Source organism: Molossus molossus, unplaced genomic scaffold (assembly GCF_014108415.1).
Source record: "Molossus molossus isolate mMolMol1 unplaced genomic scaffold, mMolMol1.p scaffold_m16_p_8, whole genome shotgun sequence".
NCBI lineage: Eukaryota > Metazoa > Chordata > Mammalia > Chiroptera > Molossidae > Molossus > Molossus molossus.
This window is the reverse complement of record NW_023425402.1, coordinates 84,599,446-84,613,165: the sequence shown is the minus strand read 5'-3', so window position 1 is coordinate 84,613,165 and position 13,720 is coordinate 84,599,446. Positions and strand designations below refer to the sequence as shown.

General features: G+C 40.0%; 1 protein-coding gene across 2 annotated transcripts in view; it reads left to right on the top strand.

The window, feature by feature from the left end:
- The first annotated feature begins 12,107 nt into the window (after nt 1-12,107).
- MED23 (mediator complex subunit 23) overlaps nt 12,108-13,720 on the top strand; it is a 39,536-nt gene continuing 37,923 nt past the window's right edge. For both annotated transcript variants that reach the window (XM_036247919.1, XM_036247918.1), the window contains exons 1-3: nt 12,108-12,254; nt 12,567-12,598; nt 12,757-12,844. In XM_036247919.1, coding sequence (XP_036103812.1) covers nt 12,207-12,254; nt 12,567-12,598; nt 12,757-12,844 — 168 coding nt within the window. In that variant the 5' untranslated portion in view covers nt 12,108-12,206. The remainder of the gene's footprint in view (nt 12,255-12,566; nt 12,599-12,756; nt 12,845-13,720) is intronic.

Here is a 13,720-nt window from a genome sequence, read left to right as displayed (position 1 = left end):
AGAAAGAAATAAAAATAAAAAAAATGGGGGGCAAGAAGGAGAGACGTCGTAATGTTTTCAACAATAAAGATAAATTTAAATAAATAGAAATGTTGAAGTGAAAATACATAAATAACTTTTTTTAAGTTGTCTTTGGTCACACAATTGTAGTACAGACACCATCATTTAACAGTGTTGCAAGGATTACAACTTATCAAATAGTACAGTCAGCATAAGGGGTGCTGCTCGTTCGATAGGGGCCCAAAGGGGCAACAGTATACCCTACGAGCAGCTTCGGAGCCCAAGATCGTCAATGTAAGAAACATCCAAACCTGTAGAGAATTTTTATAAGTTTATTTAAGTCAAACTGGCAACATATACTGAGGAATATGATCTCGGATGCTCTGGAGAACAACCATTTTGCAGCCTTTCCTATGCATTTGAGATTAAGGGGAACATGAGGAAGATGACGGAGGTGGGGAGAGCCAGACAGGAACGGGATAACAGGATAGTCAGCAGGAGTACGTGCTCCTTTGAGGGATAATACCCTCTTCCAGGAGTATTTCTTCTGGTATTTCAAAGGTGTCTGATCCAAGATGCACAAGAACAATGGACAGAGCTAGCTGAAGAGCTGTCACTAAAGAAGCTATAGGCCTGGGACATGACTACCCACCATGACCAGCCCAGTTGGAAGTCTGTTGTCAGATCATCCTGTGAGGTTACTTTCTGTACAACCACTTTTGTGTCCACAGTTCCACATTTTTGTCATAAATGAATGTGACCAATGCTTCCATAACCAGCCTTTTGGCCTCCTGGGAGCTCACTGTGAAAAGAAGCTATTACCAAGCTGGCGTTTTCGCCTTGATCAGAACTTGGCCATCAGGCCAGATACTTCTTTTCGGTAAAATCAGCTCATATGTTCCTTCATCTAAGTCCAGCTGCAATGCACTATGATGTAGAGAGGGATGCAAAAGTAGAAAATTGGGGACTCAGGGAACAGAGAATAAATAAGTGGTCATCTTAGGTTTCCCAAAGCCCCAGCTATTCATTTAATTCATAACCATTATTTACTCAAACAATATACCCTAGTTTTTCTACATATATTGAGATTTTAACCCTTAAGACCTCAATGTCTAATAAAAACTAAGAAGTTATTAATTAGCATACTTCAGCTTGGATATTTTATAACCTCTAGAAACATTTTTCATAGACATAAAAGTCCATTATTAACATGGACTTATTTTTGTAGAGCCCAGGCAAAATAAACACATCTGTTTTTCTTAAACCAACAACCTTAAGCTAGCTTTTATTTACCAGGGATTAATCTTAGAACTTGTGAACTTGAAAAGCATTTGAATTAGTTTCTACATTTCTGATAACTTTGGAATATCCAATCCTTACAAGTGCTTGCTTTTAAATTAATTTTAACAATACTATCCACAGGTAAAAAATTATCTCACATTTGCAACATACATATATAGACAGACACAGACAACCAGCTGGATCCAAATGTTCTTTTGAAGGCATTTACAATTTACATCTGTCCTTCTGTATCTCTGTTGGATGGCTTTATGCCCTCAGGCAAATTCGCAGATTCAAAGTCACCTAAGAAAACCTGAGCAAGGTGAAAGCTTGTCTGACACCTCCCAAACTATGACACTTTCCAAGGCACAGGCCCCTCTCTTGGGCCCCTTTCTCTGGGTGCACCCATTCCAGGGAAACTTGGGGCTCCCTCTCGCTTCTCCAGGCTTGGCTGCACTATGCAGTGGACACTTCATGGCACACATCTCCATCACTTCAGAATCAGGATCTGAATAACTATTGTTGCCCCCATTATTCAAGTCGGGGAGCAAGCATCCTTTCTTTTTTGGAGCTCAAGAGAGCTCAGTATCTCATTTAACCTACAAAGATTTTGTTCACTTTCATTAAGTAATTCAATTAAAATCCAGAAATTAAAGGCAACAACCTTTATGTTTTTTCTATCACTGGTTTATCACGACCACTATCCACTCGAGGATTCTCTAAGAAGGGCTCAAATAAAGTATTGGCCTTCTACTTAAATCAAGAAGGTCTGAGATTCCAAGAGAAAAATCCTAGGTTACCCAATGCAAAGTGGGAAGCCAGTGGGGTACAATGGGCCCTTGCTTGTACCTAGCACCTGGTCTGGGTCCTCAGGGTGGTCCTGGGTGGGTTTGTCAGAACACTGCCAATTATATCAAGTAAACATTGATGTAAGAAATATCCAAACTCATAGATAATTTCTATAAAAGTTGACATATGCCAGGAGAAAAGTCTCACATGTTCCATAGAATAACAGTTTTACAATTTCTTTTATGCATTTGGAATTAAGGAAGGAATATAAGTAAGGTGACATGGAGGCTGAAATAAAGCAGGGTGGGGATTAGGTTACAGGATAGTTACCAAAACTATGTGCTTTTTTGAGTGGTAATGACCCTTTCCAGGGGTATTACTTCTGATATTTCAAAGGAGTCTTAACCTAGATGCACAAGAAGAATGAACAGGTCTAACTTAAAACCATTCACTAAAGAAGTTATATGCCTGGACACTGTTGTCCATGCCCAAGTCCTCAGAACCTTTAATGTGCTTATATACATTGTGAGTCTCCAAGAGGAGAATTCAGTTTTAAAGCATTTTAAAAAAATTATTGGGCTATAGAATGCACCTATCACCAACACTCCTTATTTTAAAAGAGAATCTGTTAAAAAGAGATTGTGGTGGAGTGAATGGAAGCTACACAGACCATCTCCCGGGACCAAACTGGAATTAAAACTAAAATAAAGACAAAACATTGAGAAAATCCAACTGAAGAGCAGCTGGAAGAAAGCCAGTACAAGCAGGGACTAAGAAGAAGCCAAATTGAGCCTGATAGGAACTGTGGAGGTGCATGGGGGAGGCTGAGAGCCCATGGACAGCAACGAGGGCTGTATGAGCTGTGTGCACTTCCCACTGAGAAAGCAGGTGTTTAAAAAGCACCAAATCAAATAGAGCCACTCACCTTGAGCTCCAGCAGAGGGAGGGCAGACAGGACTGGAACTATATGAAGAGAGTCTAGGGCTCCTGGTTCAGGAGAGAGCTGAGAGCTGGACGGGAAGGCACCAGGAGTCTTATACTAAATCCCCCCCCTCATAGGACAGTAGTCATCTTACTCAAAAATCCCCTTCCCAGAGCCTCAGGAGAAGCAATGGCCCCTCCCACAGGGATTCCACATCACCAGGACAGGCCAAAGAACTGCAAATTGAGGCTCATTAACATCTCAAGTCTGATAGTAAGTAAATACCCCACCCATTGGAAATTATCTTACAGCTGAGGAATTTTTCATTCAGCTGAGGGCTACAAATCCAGGCTCATCAAGTAACTGAGACTAATAGCCTCCAGGCAAAAAGCTAGAGGATAACGGAACTTTTCCTTGGCTTTCAAATCTACCTAGGTTGACAGTGGTGTTTAACGTGGGTCCGCCCACACTCACCCAAACCAAGTAGAGGGAGCCACAATGAGCGGAACACCAATACCCACAGGGAAAATTTGGCAGGGTCTGAAACCCACTGAGACAACCAAAATGGTGAAACAAAGAAACAAATCCCAAATGAAACAACAAGATAATTCTGCAGGAGAAGAAATGAATGACATAGAATTAAGCAAATATCAGAAGGAGAGTTCAGAGTAATAATCAAGAGGAAGCTCAACAGCATCAGTAAAGTTATAGAAAGAGTGAAAACCAACCAATTGGAAATGAAGAATGATGTAGCAGAAATAAAGAATACATTGGAAGGAATAACCAGAAGAGTAGAGGAAGCTGAGGACCAGATCAATAAATTAGAAGACGGGGTAGATAAAATCACCCAATCAGGAAACCAAAAAGAAAAAAAAACAATTAAAAAACAGGAAAACAGCCTAAGAGAACGGTGGGGGCAACATGAAACATAACAACATCCACATCCTAGGTGTGCCAGAAGAAGAAGAAAATGAGCAAGGGTTTGAGAATATATTTGAAGAAATCATGACAGAAAACTTCCCTAGCCTGGTGAAGGGAAAAGGCATACAAGTCCAAGAAGCACAGACAGACCCAAGTAAGAAGAACCCAAAGAGGCCCACATCAAGACACATAGTAATTAAAATGCCAAAAATTAAAGAAAAGAGAGAATCCTAAAGACAGCAAGAGATAAGCAACAGGTTACCTACAAAGGGACCCCCATAAGGTTATCGGCTGACTTCTCAACAGGAACACTACAGGCCGGAAGGGAATGGCATGAAGTTATCAAGGTAATGAAAAACAAGGATCTGAATCCAAGACTACTCTATCCAGCAAGGCTATCATTCAAAATGGAAGGTGAAATAAAGAGTTTCCCAGGCAAAAAAAAAAGTCTAAGGGAATATATTAGGACCAAACCAGCACTTCATGTAATATTAAAAGGACTGCTGTAATAAGCAGAAAAGCCCAGCCGGTGTGGCTCAGTGGAGTGAGTATCGTCCCACAGACTGAGAGCTTCCAGTTCAATTCCTGGTCAGGGCACATACCCAGGTTACGGGCTCAATCCCCAGTAGGGGGCATTCAGGAGGCAGCTGGTCAATGGTTCTCTCTCACATCAATGTTTCTATCACTCTCCCTTCCTCTCTCTCGCTAAAAAAATCAATAAAAACATATTTTAAAAAAAATAAGCAGAAAAGGAAGAGAAACATAACCATAATAAACAAAAATGACAATAAATAAGTACCTATCAATAATAACCTTAAATATAAATGGATTAAATGTTCAGATCAAAAGACACAGAGTAGCTGAAAGGATAAGAAAGCATGACATATCTATCTATCTATCTATCTATCTATATATATATATATACACACATATATACACATATATGTGTGTGTGTGTGTGTATATATATATATATGGTTTAGAAGAGACCTACCTTCAACAAAAGACTCACTTAGGTTGAAAGTGAAGGGATGAAAAAAAATTTTCCAAGCAAACAAAAAGGAAAATAAAGCTAATGTAGCAATATTCATATCCGATAAAATAGACTTCAAAATGAAAGCTCTAACTAGAGACAAAGAAGGCCACTACATAATATTGAAAGGATCTATCCAACTGGAGGATATAACCTTGGTAAACATATATGCATCTAACATATAAGCACCAATATACATTAAAAACGTCTGGAGGACTTCAAAGAAGAAATCAACAGCAATACCATCATGGCAGGGGATTTCAACACCCTACTGACATCACTGGATAGATCCTCTAGACAAAAAATTAGCAAGGAAACAAAGACTCTAAATGATGCACTAGATCGAATGGATTTAATAGATATCTACAGAGAATTACACTCCACAACTGCAGAATTCACATTCTTCTCAAGTGCACATGGGACATTCTCAAAGATAGATCTCATGTTAAGACATAAACTAAGTCTCTACAAGTTCAAGAAGATTGAAATTATATCAAGCATCTTCTCAGATCACAATGGCATGAAACTAGAAATCAATTACAACAAAAGCATGCAAAAACATTCAAATGCATGGAGGCTAAATAGCATGTGATTAGACAATGAATGGGTTACCAGGGAGATCAAGGAAGAAAGAAAACATTTCCTGGAAACCGATAAAAATGAACACAAAACAACACAAAATCTATGGGACACAATGAAAATAGTCCCGAGAGGAAAGTTTATAGCACTACAGGCCTACCTCAAGAAACAAGAAAAATTCCTAATTGACTTTCTTACCCTACAACTTAAAGATCTAGAAAGTAAACAAAAAGAAAAACCCAGAGCAAGTAGAAGGAAAAAAATAGCAAAGGTCAGAGCAGAAATAAACATCATGGACACTAAAAAACAATTCAAAAGATCAATGACACAAAGAGCTGGTTCTTTGAAAAGATAAACAATTGATGGACTCTTAGCCAGAATCACTAAGACACAAAAAAAGAGGACCTAAATAAACAAAATCAGAAATGAAAGAGAAATAACAACTGACACCACAGAAATACAATGGATCGTTTAAAAATACTATGAACAATTATATGCCAACAAATTGGACTATCTAGGCGAAACAAACAAATTTCTAGAAACACACAGTCTCCCAAAACTGAACCTGGAAGAGATAGAAAACTTGAACAGACCAATAACAACTAAGGAAATTGAAGATGTAATCAAAAAACTCCCAGCAAACAAAAGCCCAGGCCCTGCTTCACAGGGGAGTTTTACCGAACATTCAAAGAAGATCTAACACCCATTCTCCTCAAATTATTCCAAAAAAATCCAAGAAGAAGGAAGACTTTCAAACTCATTTTATGAGGTCAGCATAATTCTAATTCTAAAACCAGATAAAAGTACTACAAAGTAAGAAAACTAAAGGCAGATATCTCTGATGAATATAGATGCCAATAGCCTTAATAAAATACTAGCAAATCGAATTCAGCAATATATCAAAAAAATTAGTTACCATGACCAAGTGGGATTTATCTCAGGGATGCAAGGCTGGCACAATATTCACAAATCAATGAATGTGATACGCCACATAAACAAAATGAAAGATAAAAACCATATGATCAAATCAGTAGACGCTGAAAAAGTATTCGACAAAATCCAGCACCCATTTCTGATAAAAATGCTCAGCAATGTGGGAACACAGGGATCATATCTCAACATAATGAAGGCCATATATGAAAAACCTACAGCCAACATCATACTCAATGGGCAGAAACTAAAATTATTTCCCTTAAGAACAAGAACAAGACAGGGATGCCCACTTTCACCACTCTTATTTGACATAGTACTGGAAGTCTTAACCATAGTAATTAGACAAGTAGGAAAAATAAAAAGGATTCAAATTGGAAAGGAGGAAGTGAAACTGTCATTATTTGTAGATGACATGATATTATACACAGAAAATTCTAAAGACCCCTTCAAAAATGTACTAGAACTAATAAATGAATTTGGCAAAGTAGCAGGATACAAAATTAATATAAAAAAATTGATGGCATTCTTATATACCAATAATGAACTCACAGAAAGAGAAACTAAAAAGAAAACAACAAAAACCCACTTATCATTGCAGCAAAAAAAATTAAGATACCTAGGAATAACCTTAACCAACGAAGTAAATGACCTGTTCTCGGAAAACTACAGGACATTGAAAAAAGAAATAAAGAAAAATATAAAAAAGTGGATTGGAAGAATTAACATCATTAAAATGACCATACTATCCAAAGCAATCTATAGATTCAATGCAATCCACATTAAAATACCAATAATACATTTCATGGAACTAGACCAAACACTCCAAAAGTTTATGTGGAACCAACAAAGACCCAAAATAGCCACAGCAATCTTGAAAAGCAAGAACAAAGTAGGAGGGATCACATTACTGGATATCAGGCTATACTACAAAGCCATAGTAATCAAAACAACCTGGTACTGGCACAAGAACAGGCATAGAATCAATAGAACAGAACACAGAAATTGACCCAACACATTACGCTCAATTAATATTTGACAAAGATGACAAGAGCATACAATGGAGTAAAGGCAGCCTCTTTAACAAGTGGTGTTGGAAAAATTGGACAGCTACATGAGAAAACATGAAGCTAGACCACCAATTTACACCATACACAAGTATAAACTCAATGGATAAAAGACTTAAATGTGACTCATGAATTCATAAAAATTCTAGAAGAAAATGTAGGCAACAAAATTTCAGACATCATACTGTAGCAGAATTTTCACTGATACAATGCCTAAGGCAAGAGAAACAAAGGAAAAAATTAATACACGTGACTATATCAAACTAAAAAGCTTCTGTACAGCAAAAGAAACAAGCATCAAAATGTAAAGGAAACCCACTGTAAGGGAAAGTATTATTGCCAATGATACATCAGATAAGGGGTTACTTTTCAAAATATATAGAGTACTCATACAACTCTCAAAAGGAAGACAAAGAATCCAATTAAATGGGCCCTGGCGGGTTTGGTTCAGCAGTTAGAGCGTAGGCCTGCAGACCAGAGAGTCCTGGGTTCAGTTCCCACTAAGGGCACATACCTTGGTTGCAGTTTGTCCCTGGCCCCTGTTGGGGTCATGTGGGTGGCAACCAGTCAATGTGTCTCTCTCACATTCATGTTTCTCTCTCTCTCTCTTCCCCCCCTCTCTCCCTCTCACTCTATCTGAAGATAAATGCAAAAATGTCCTCAGATGAAGTTAAAAAAAACAAACAAACAAAAAGTGGGCAGAGGACCTAAATAGAGACCTCTCCAAAGTGGACATACAAATGGCCAAGAGACATGAAAAAATGGCTCAACATCACTAATCATCAGAAAGATACAAATTAAAACAACTATGAGGTATCGCCTCACAACTGCCAGAATGGCTCAAACAACAAGTGCTGGCGAAGGTGTGGAGAAGGGACTCTAGTACACTGCTGGTGGGAATGCAAACTGATGCAGCCACTATGGAAAACAATATGGTGTTTTCTCAAAAAATTAAAAATTGAACTGCCATTTGACCCAGTGATCCCACTTCTAGGAATATATTCTAAGAAGCCCGAAACAACAATCAGAAAGAATATATGTACCCCTATATTCATAGCAGCACTGTTTACAATTGCTAAGATCTGGAAACAATAAATGAGTAGATAAAAAAGCTGTAGTACATATACACAATGGAATACTATGCAGCTGTAAGAAAGAGAGATCTCTTATCCTTTGAGACAACATGGAGGGACCTGGAGAGTATTATGCTAAGCGAAATAAGCCAATCAGAGAAAGACAAATATCACATGACCTCACTTATTTGTGGAATATAATGAACAAAATAGACCCAGAAACAAAGAAGTAGGGTACAGACTGACAAACCTCAGAGGAAAGGGGGACGAAGGGAGGGAAGAGATAAACCACAAAACTTATATGGGTGTATGCATAACCAATGAACATAGACAATAATGCTGGGTGGGGGGTGGGGAGGATCGAGAAGAGGGTGTCAGTGGGGGAAATAGGAGAAACAACTGTAACAAAAATAAATAAATGAAAGTTGCAAAAATATGCCCTGGCTGGTTTTCTCAGTGGTTAGAGCGTCGGCCTGTGGTCCAGAGAGACCCGGGTTTGGTTCCCGCTAAGGGCATGTACCTCGGTTGCAGTTTGTCCCCAGCCCTGGTTGGGTCATGCGGGTGGCAGCCACTCAATGTGTCCCTTTCACGTCGATGTTTTTCTCTCCCCCCACCCCCGCCTCGCTCTATCTGAATAAAAAATGGAAAATGTCCTGGGATGAGGATTTAAAAAAAAAAAGGTTGCAAAATATAAAATAAAAATAAAAGAGAATCTATTAAAAAATAAATAAAAGAAGAAGTTATAGGCTGGAACATGACTACCCACCCACCATGACCTTCCCGGTTAGGCATTTATAATCAGATCAGCTTCTGAGGTTTACTTTTCATAGAACCTCTTTTTGTAAAAAATTCAAATATTGGCCCACAAGTTATGAAATTAAAGATTTTATAAGTCCTCACTAACAACTGGTGAATCAATAAGTAATCTTTGTATATTTATACAATAAAATGATACACATGGATGGATTTCAAAATATAATGTATGAAAGAAGCTAGACACAAAAAAGTATATACTGTTTGATTCTAATTTTATAAACTTCAAGAACATGCAAACTAGTTAATGGTTGTGTGAACTAAACAGTGTTTGCCACTGAGAGGAGGGTTGAGTGCAAAGAGACAACAGAAACTTTCTGGGGTGATAGACGTATTCCGTATCTCGATGGAGGTGTAGTTAAACAAGTGTAAACATTTCTCAAAATCTGTGAATCTGTACATTTAAAACTTATGCATTTCATTGTATGTAAATTATACATCAATTAAAAAAAATAATATTGAGCCCTGGCTGCTGTGGCTCAGTTGGTTGGGCATTGTCCTACACACCAAGAGGTCACTGGTTTGATTCCCAGTCAGGGCACATGCCTGGGTTGCAGACTCAACCCTGGGTAGGGGGCATGAAGGAGGCAGTTGATCAATGTTTCTCTCTCTCGTTGGTGTTTTTCTCTCCCCTTCTCCCTTCTTCTCTCTCTAAAATCAATAAAAACATTAAAAAAATTAATATGGGGGAAAACACATTAAGACGTTCTAAAAATGGTCAATTTGTATTGAATGAATGAAGCATCAGCAGGCGTGATATAAAAATTAATATGGTCCTGGCTGTCGACCCGTGGACCAAAGAGTCTTGGGTTCAGTTACGGTCAAGGGCATATACCTTGGTTGCAGTTCAATCCCTGGCCCTGGTTGGGGTTGTCTGGGAAGCAGCCAATGGATGTGTCTCTCTCCTATCAATGTTTCTCTTTCTCTCTCTTTCTCCCTCTCTTCCACTCTAACAGAACATCAGTGGAAAAATATCCCTGGGTGGGTATTAAAAATTAATTAATTAATGTATATTTGGTTATGGCAAAAATATCATTCTCTCCTATTTTACTTTTAATTAATTTTACCTTTTCAATTAGCTAGCATTTGCTGAGAATACACGGATTTGGAAACAGAGTGAAAGTATGAAAATCTGCTTGGTAGTAGATGAAAACTGTTTTAGAAGAGTATCTAATTAAAGATAATCCACAATAAAGATCATTTGTTTAGCATACAAAACAACAATAGATTGTTAAGGAACTTGTATTTTATTTATTTATTGTTATTACTTTTTAATCCTCACCCAAGGATATTTTTCCATTTATCTCAGATAGAGTGGGGAAGGGAGAGAAAGAAACATCGACTGTGAGAGGGACACATCGACTGGTTGCCTCCCGCAAGACCCCGACCAGGGCCAGGGATGAACCGAAACTGAGGTACCTGACCCTGACCAGAATCGAACCTGTGACTCTTTAGTTCAAGGGCCGAAGCTCTAACGTAGTGGTTCTCAACCTTCCTAATGCCGGGACTCTTTAATACAGTTCTTCATGTTGTGGTGATCCCCAACCATAAAATTATTTTTGTTGCTACTTCATAACTGTAAATTTGCTAGTGTTATGTCGTAGGCGACCCCTGTGAAAGGGTCGTTTGACCCCCAAAGGGGTCGCGACCCACAGATTGAGAACCGCTGCAACGGCTGAGCCAAACCGGCCAGGGCAAGGAACTTGCATTTTATTAACTCTAGCTTTGTCACCCTTCTAGCTTGGACATTCTGCAAAACTGATTGCTGCAATAGTTCATCAAATACATAACACTGTGTCTAGCACGGTGGAAAAATATTCCATAGATGAAGTACTCTACTAGTTATGCCATGTACTCTACTAGTTACATGGCAATAAAAGAGAGTCCTCTAAATCAGCTTGAAAAAGGCGGGCTAGGTTCCCCAAATATGTCACCCTGACGCCTGGAGAAATAAACCGGTGTGGGGCACAGCAGTCAGTGCCCGTAGGCATCTGCTCTGACCATGCCAGGGGATCCGCCTCCCTCTGCCATCCTTCCCAGCCCCTACTCCCACCAAATAGGCTATAGGTATTCAGTAACTGAAAAATATTTTTATTTTTAGATTATTATAATTAAAATTGTATTATTCTACTTATAAAGCAGCAGTGACGCGGGGGGGGGGGGTTGGTGGTTTGTTTTAAACCTTCATTGAAAACCTGCAGTGTTCTAGTTCAGCACTCTACTGGGGTTACCGTAGTTGAGAAGACATGGTCCCTGTGATCAAAACTGGATTCAACTCCTGGCTCCAGGCTGCAGACAGAGCTACAGGTCAGCAGCTCACAGACATTATCAGGTTGACCCAGGTTGCAGCGGAAACACTGCCTGCAGGCCTCAGCCCCTGAGCTCCAAGCTTTTTCCCTTCAATACACAAACGCTTTAGCCTGGAGGAGGGAGACAATCCTGCTCCATCCTAGAGCTGGCGGCTTGCTCTCAAGTACTCGGGGTGACGCAGGCTCGAGGCTCCACTCGGGGGCGCTCTTGTCTAGCTCGCGAGCCGCCCTTCCCCTCAGGTGGAACCATCCGGCTGGGTCCCTGGTTTCTGGGCGTTTGGTAATCAGAGAACACCAGGCACTTCCGGCGCTTCCGTGCAGGCCCGGGAGTGGTGCTGGGCCCCAGGGGGCATTTAGCTGGGCGCCTGAAGTGGACGGCGACCCTGTCCACCTGCGGATTCCTGCGGGCGCTCCGCCCCTCTGCCAGTCTAGCGCCGGAGCTCGGGCCTGACCCCGGGCCGCGAGCCGGGCGCCCAGGGGAGGCGGGGCGATGGTACAGATGGAGACCCAACTACAGAGCATTTTTGAGGAGGTGGTGGTGAGTGGAAGGGCCGGGGATCCAGGGGACGGCCCGGCGAGGAGTCCGGGGCAGCGGATGGCGCTGCCGCCACAGCCTCTCCGCGCCGCTCCGTGTGTGCAGAGCTGTAGCGATTCTTAAACTGCTATCGAATTCGGAGTCCCCGTGAAACCCACACCATTGTGGCAAAGAGGACTGTTGTGGGAGGAACGTGCTGTTAGTTTCTGCCTGTGGCTGATTCAGAGACTGGTCCTCTGTTACACGGTAATCGTTGGCTCGAGAAGGCCCCTTCTTTTTCCTTTTTTAATTCACATCGTTTTCTTTTCTTTGCAGAAAACAGAAATTATAGAAGAGGCTTTCCCAGGGTGAGTATGTACGTGGCAGATTTTTGTGTTTTTACATGAGTGTATCCTTGTAAGATTTTGCCTTAGTTTTGCCTTCGAGGTTTATAAGATCAACTGTTCTAGTTATGTTGAATTACCTTTTTCAAACTAGTGTCAAATAATGTGATTTTTGTTTATAGAATGTTTATGGACACTCCTGAAGATGAAAAAACAAAACTATTTAGCTGTTTGGCGGCCTTCAGACAGTTTTGGGGCGGTCTTCCTCAGGTGAATATTGCATTTTTAATACATTCAGCTGATGATTTTTGACCCCTTCTTTTTTTTAACATTTACTTTAATATTGCTGTTGAGGTTTTTCTGGGAAGGGAGAGATAAAATTGCCATTATCTTCTTTGTCTATTCTGGTTTCCATTTGTTCCAGTTTGTATTCTTCCGGTGGAGAACCTGTATTGAGAAGTCAAGTTGATGATAGCGCAGTGTGAGATGCTAAAAATCTGCCCCCATGTTAGATTATATAACACTGTTTTCATCCTATCCTGATTTATTTGGTGCATTTGAAAACAGCTGTGTTAGGGAGTATAAAGAATAAAAATTTCATTTTCTCAACAAGGGAATTGACCCAGTATAATAATGACACAGTATTAAAGATGCAAATATGCCACAATAAGGATGTAATTTTATTTATTTATTTTGAATATGTTTTTATTGATTTGAGAGAGAGAGAAAGGGAGAGAGAGAATCATCGATGTGAGAGAGAAACATCGATTGGTTGCCTCCCGCACACACCCCAACTGGGGAGCAAACCCGCCACTTGGGTAGGTGCCCTGACCAGGAATTGAACCAGCAACCTTTTGATGCACGGGACCACATTCAATCAATTGAGCCACACTGGCCAGGGCAGGATACAATGATTTTATAATAATGGTATAAAGATATAATAAAAATGAGGGAAAGAACAGTAAAACTTAGTAACAGACAACAGCCACCCAGAAATGTATCCCTGAAAAAGTCAAAATGTGTGATCCTTAAAGAGTTTGTGTTCTAGAAGTGCATTCTCATGGTTTATTATAGGTAGGGAAATGTTTGCAGTCGTGGTGCTGGTGGTTAAGACTTGCTACTGAGACATGGATCACATAGTGTCAA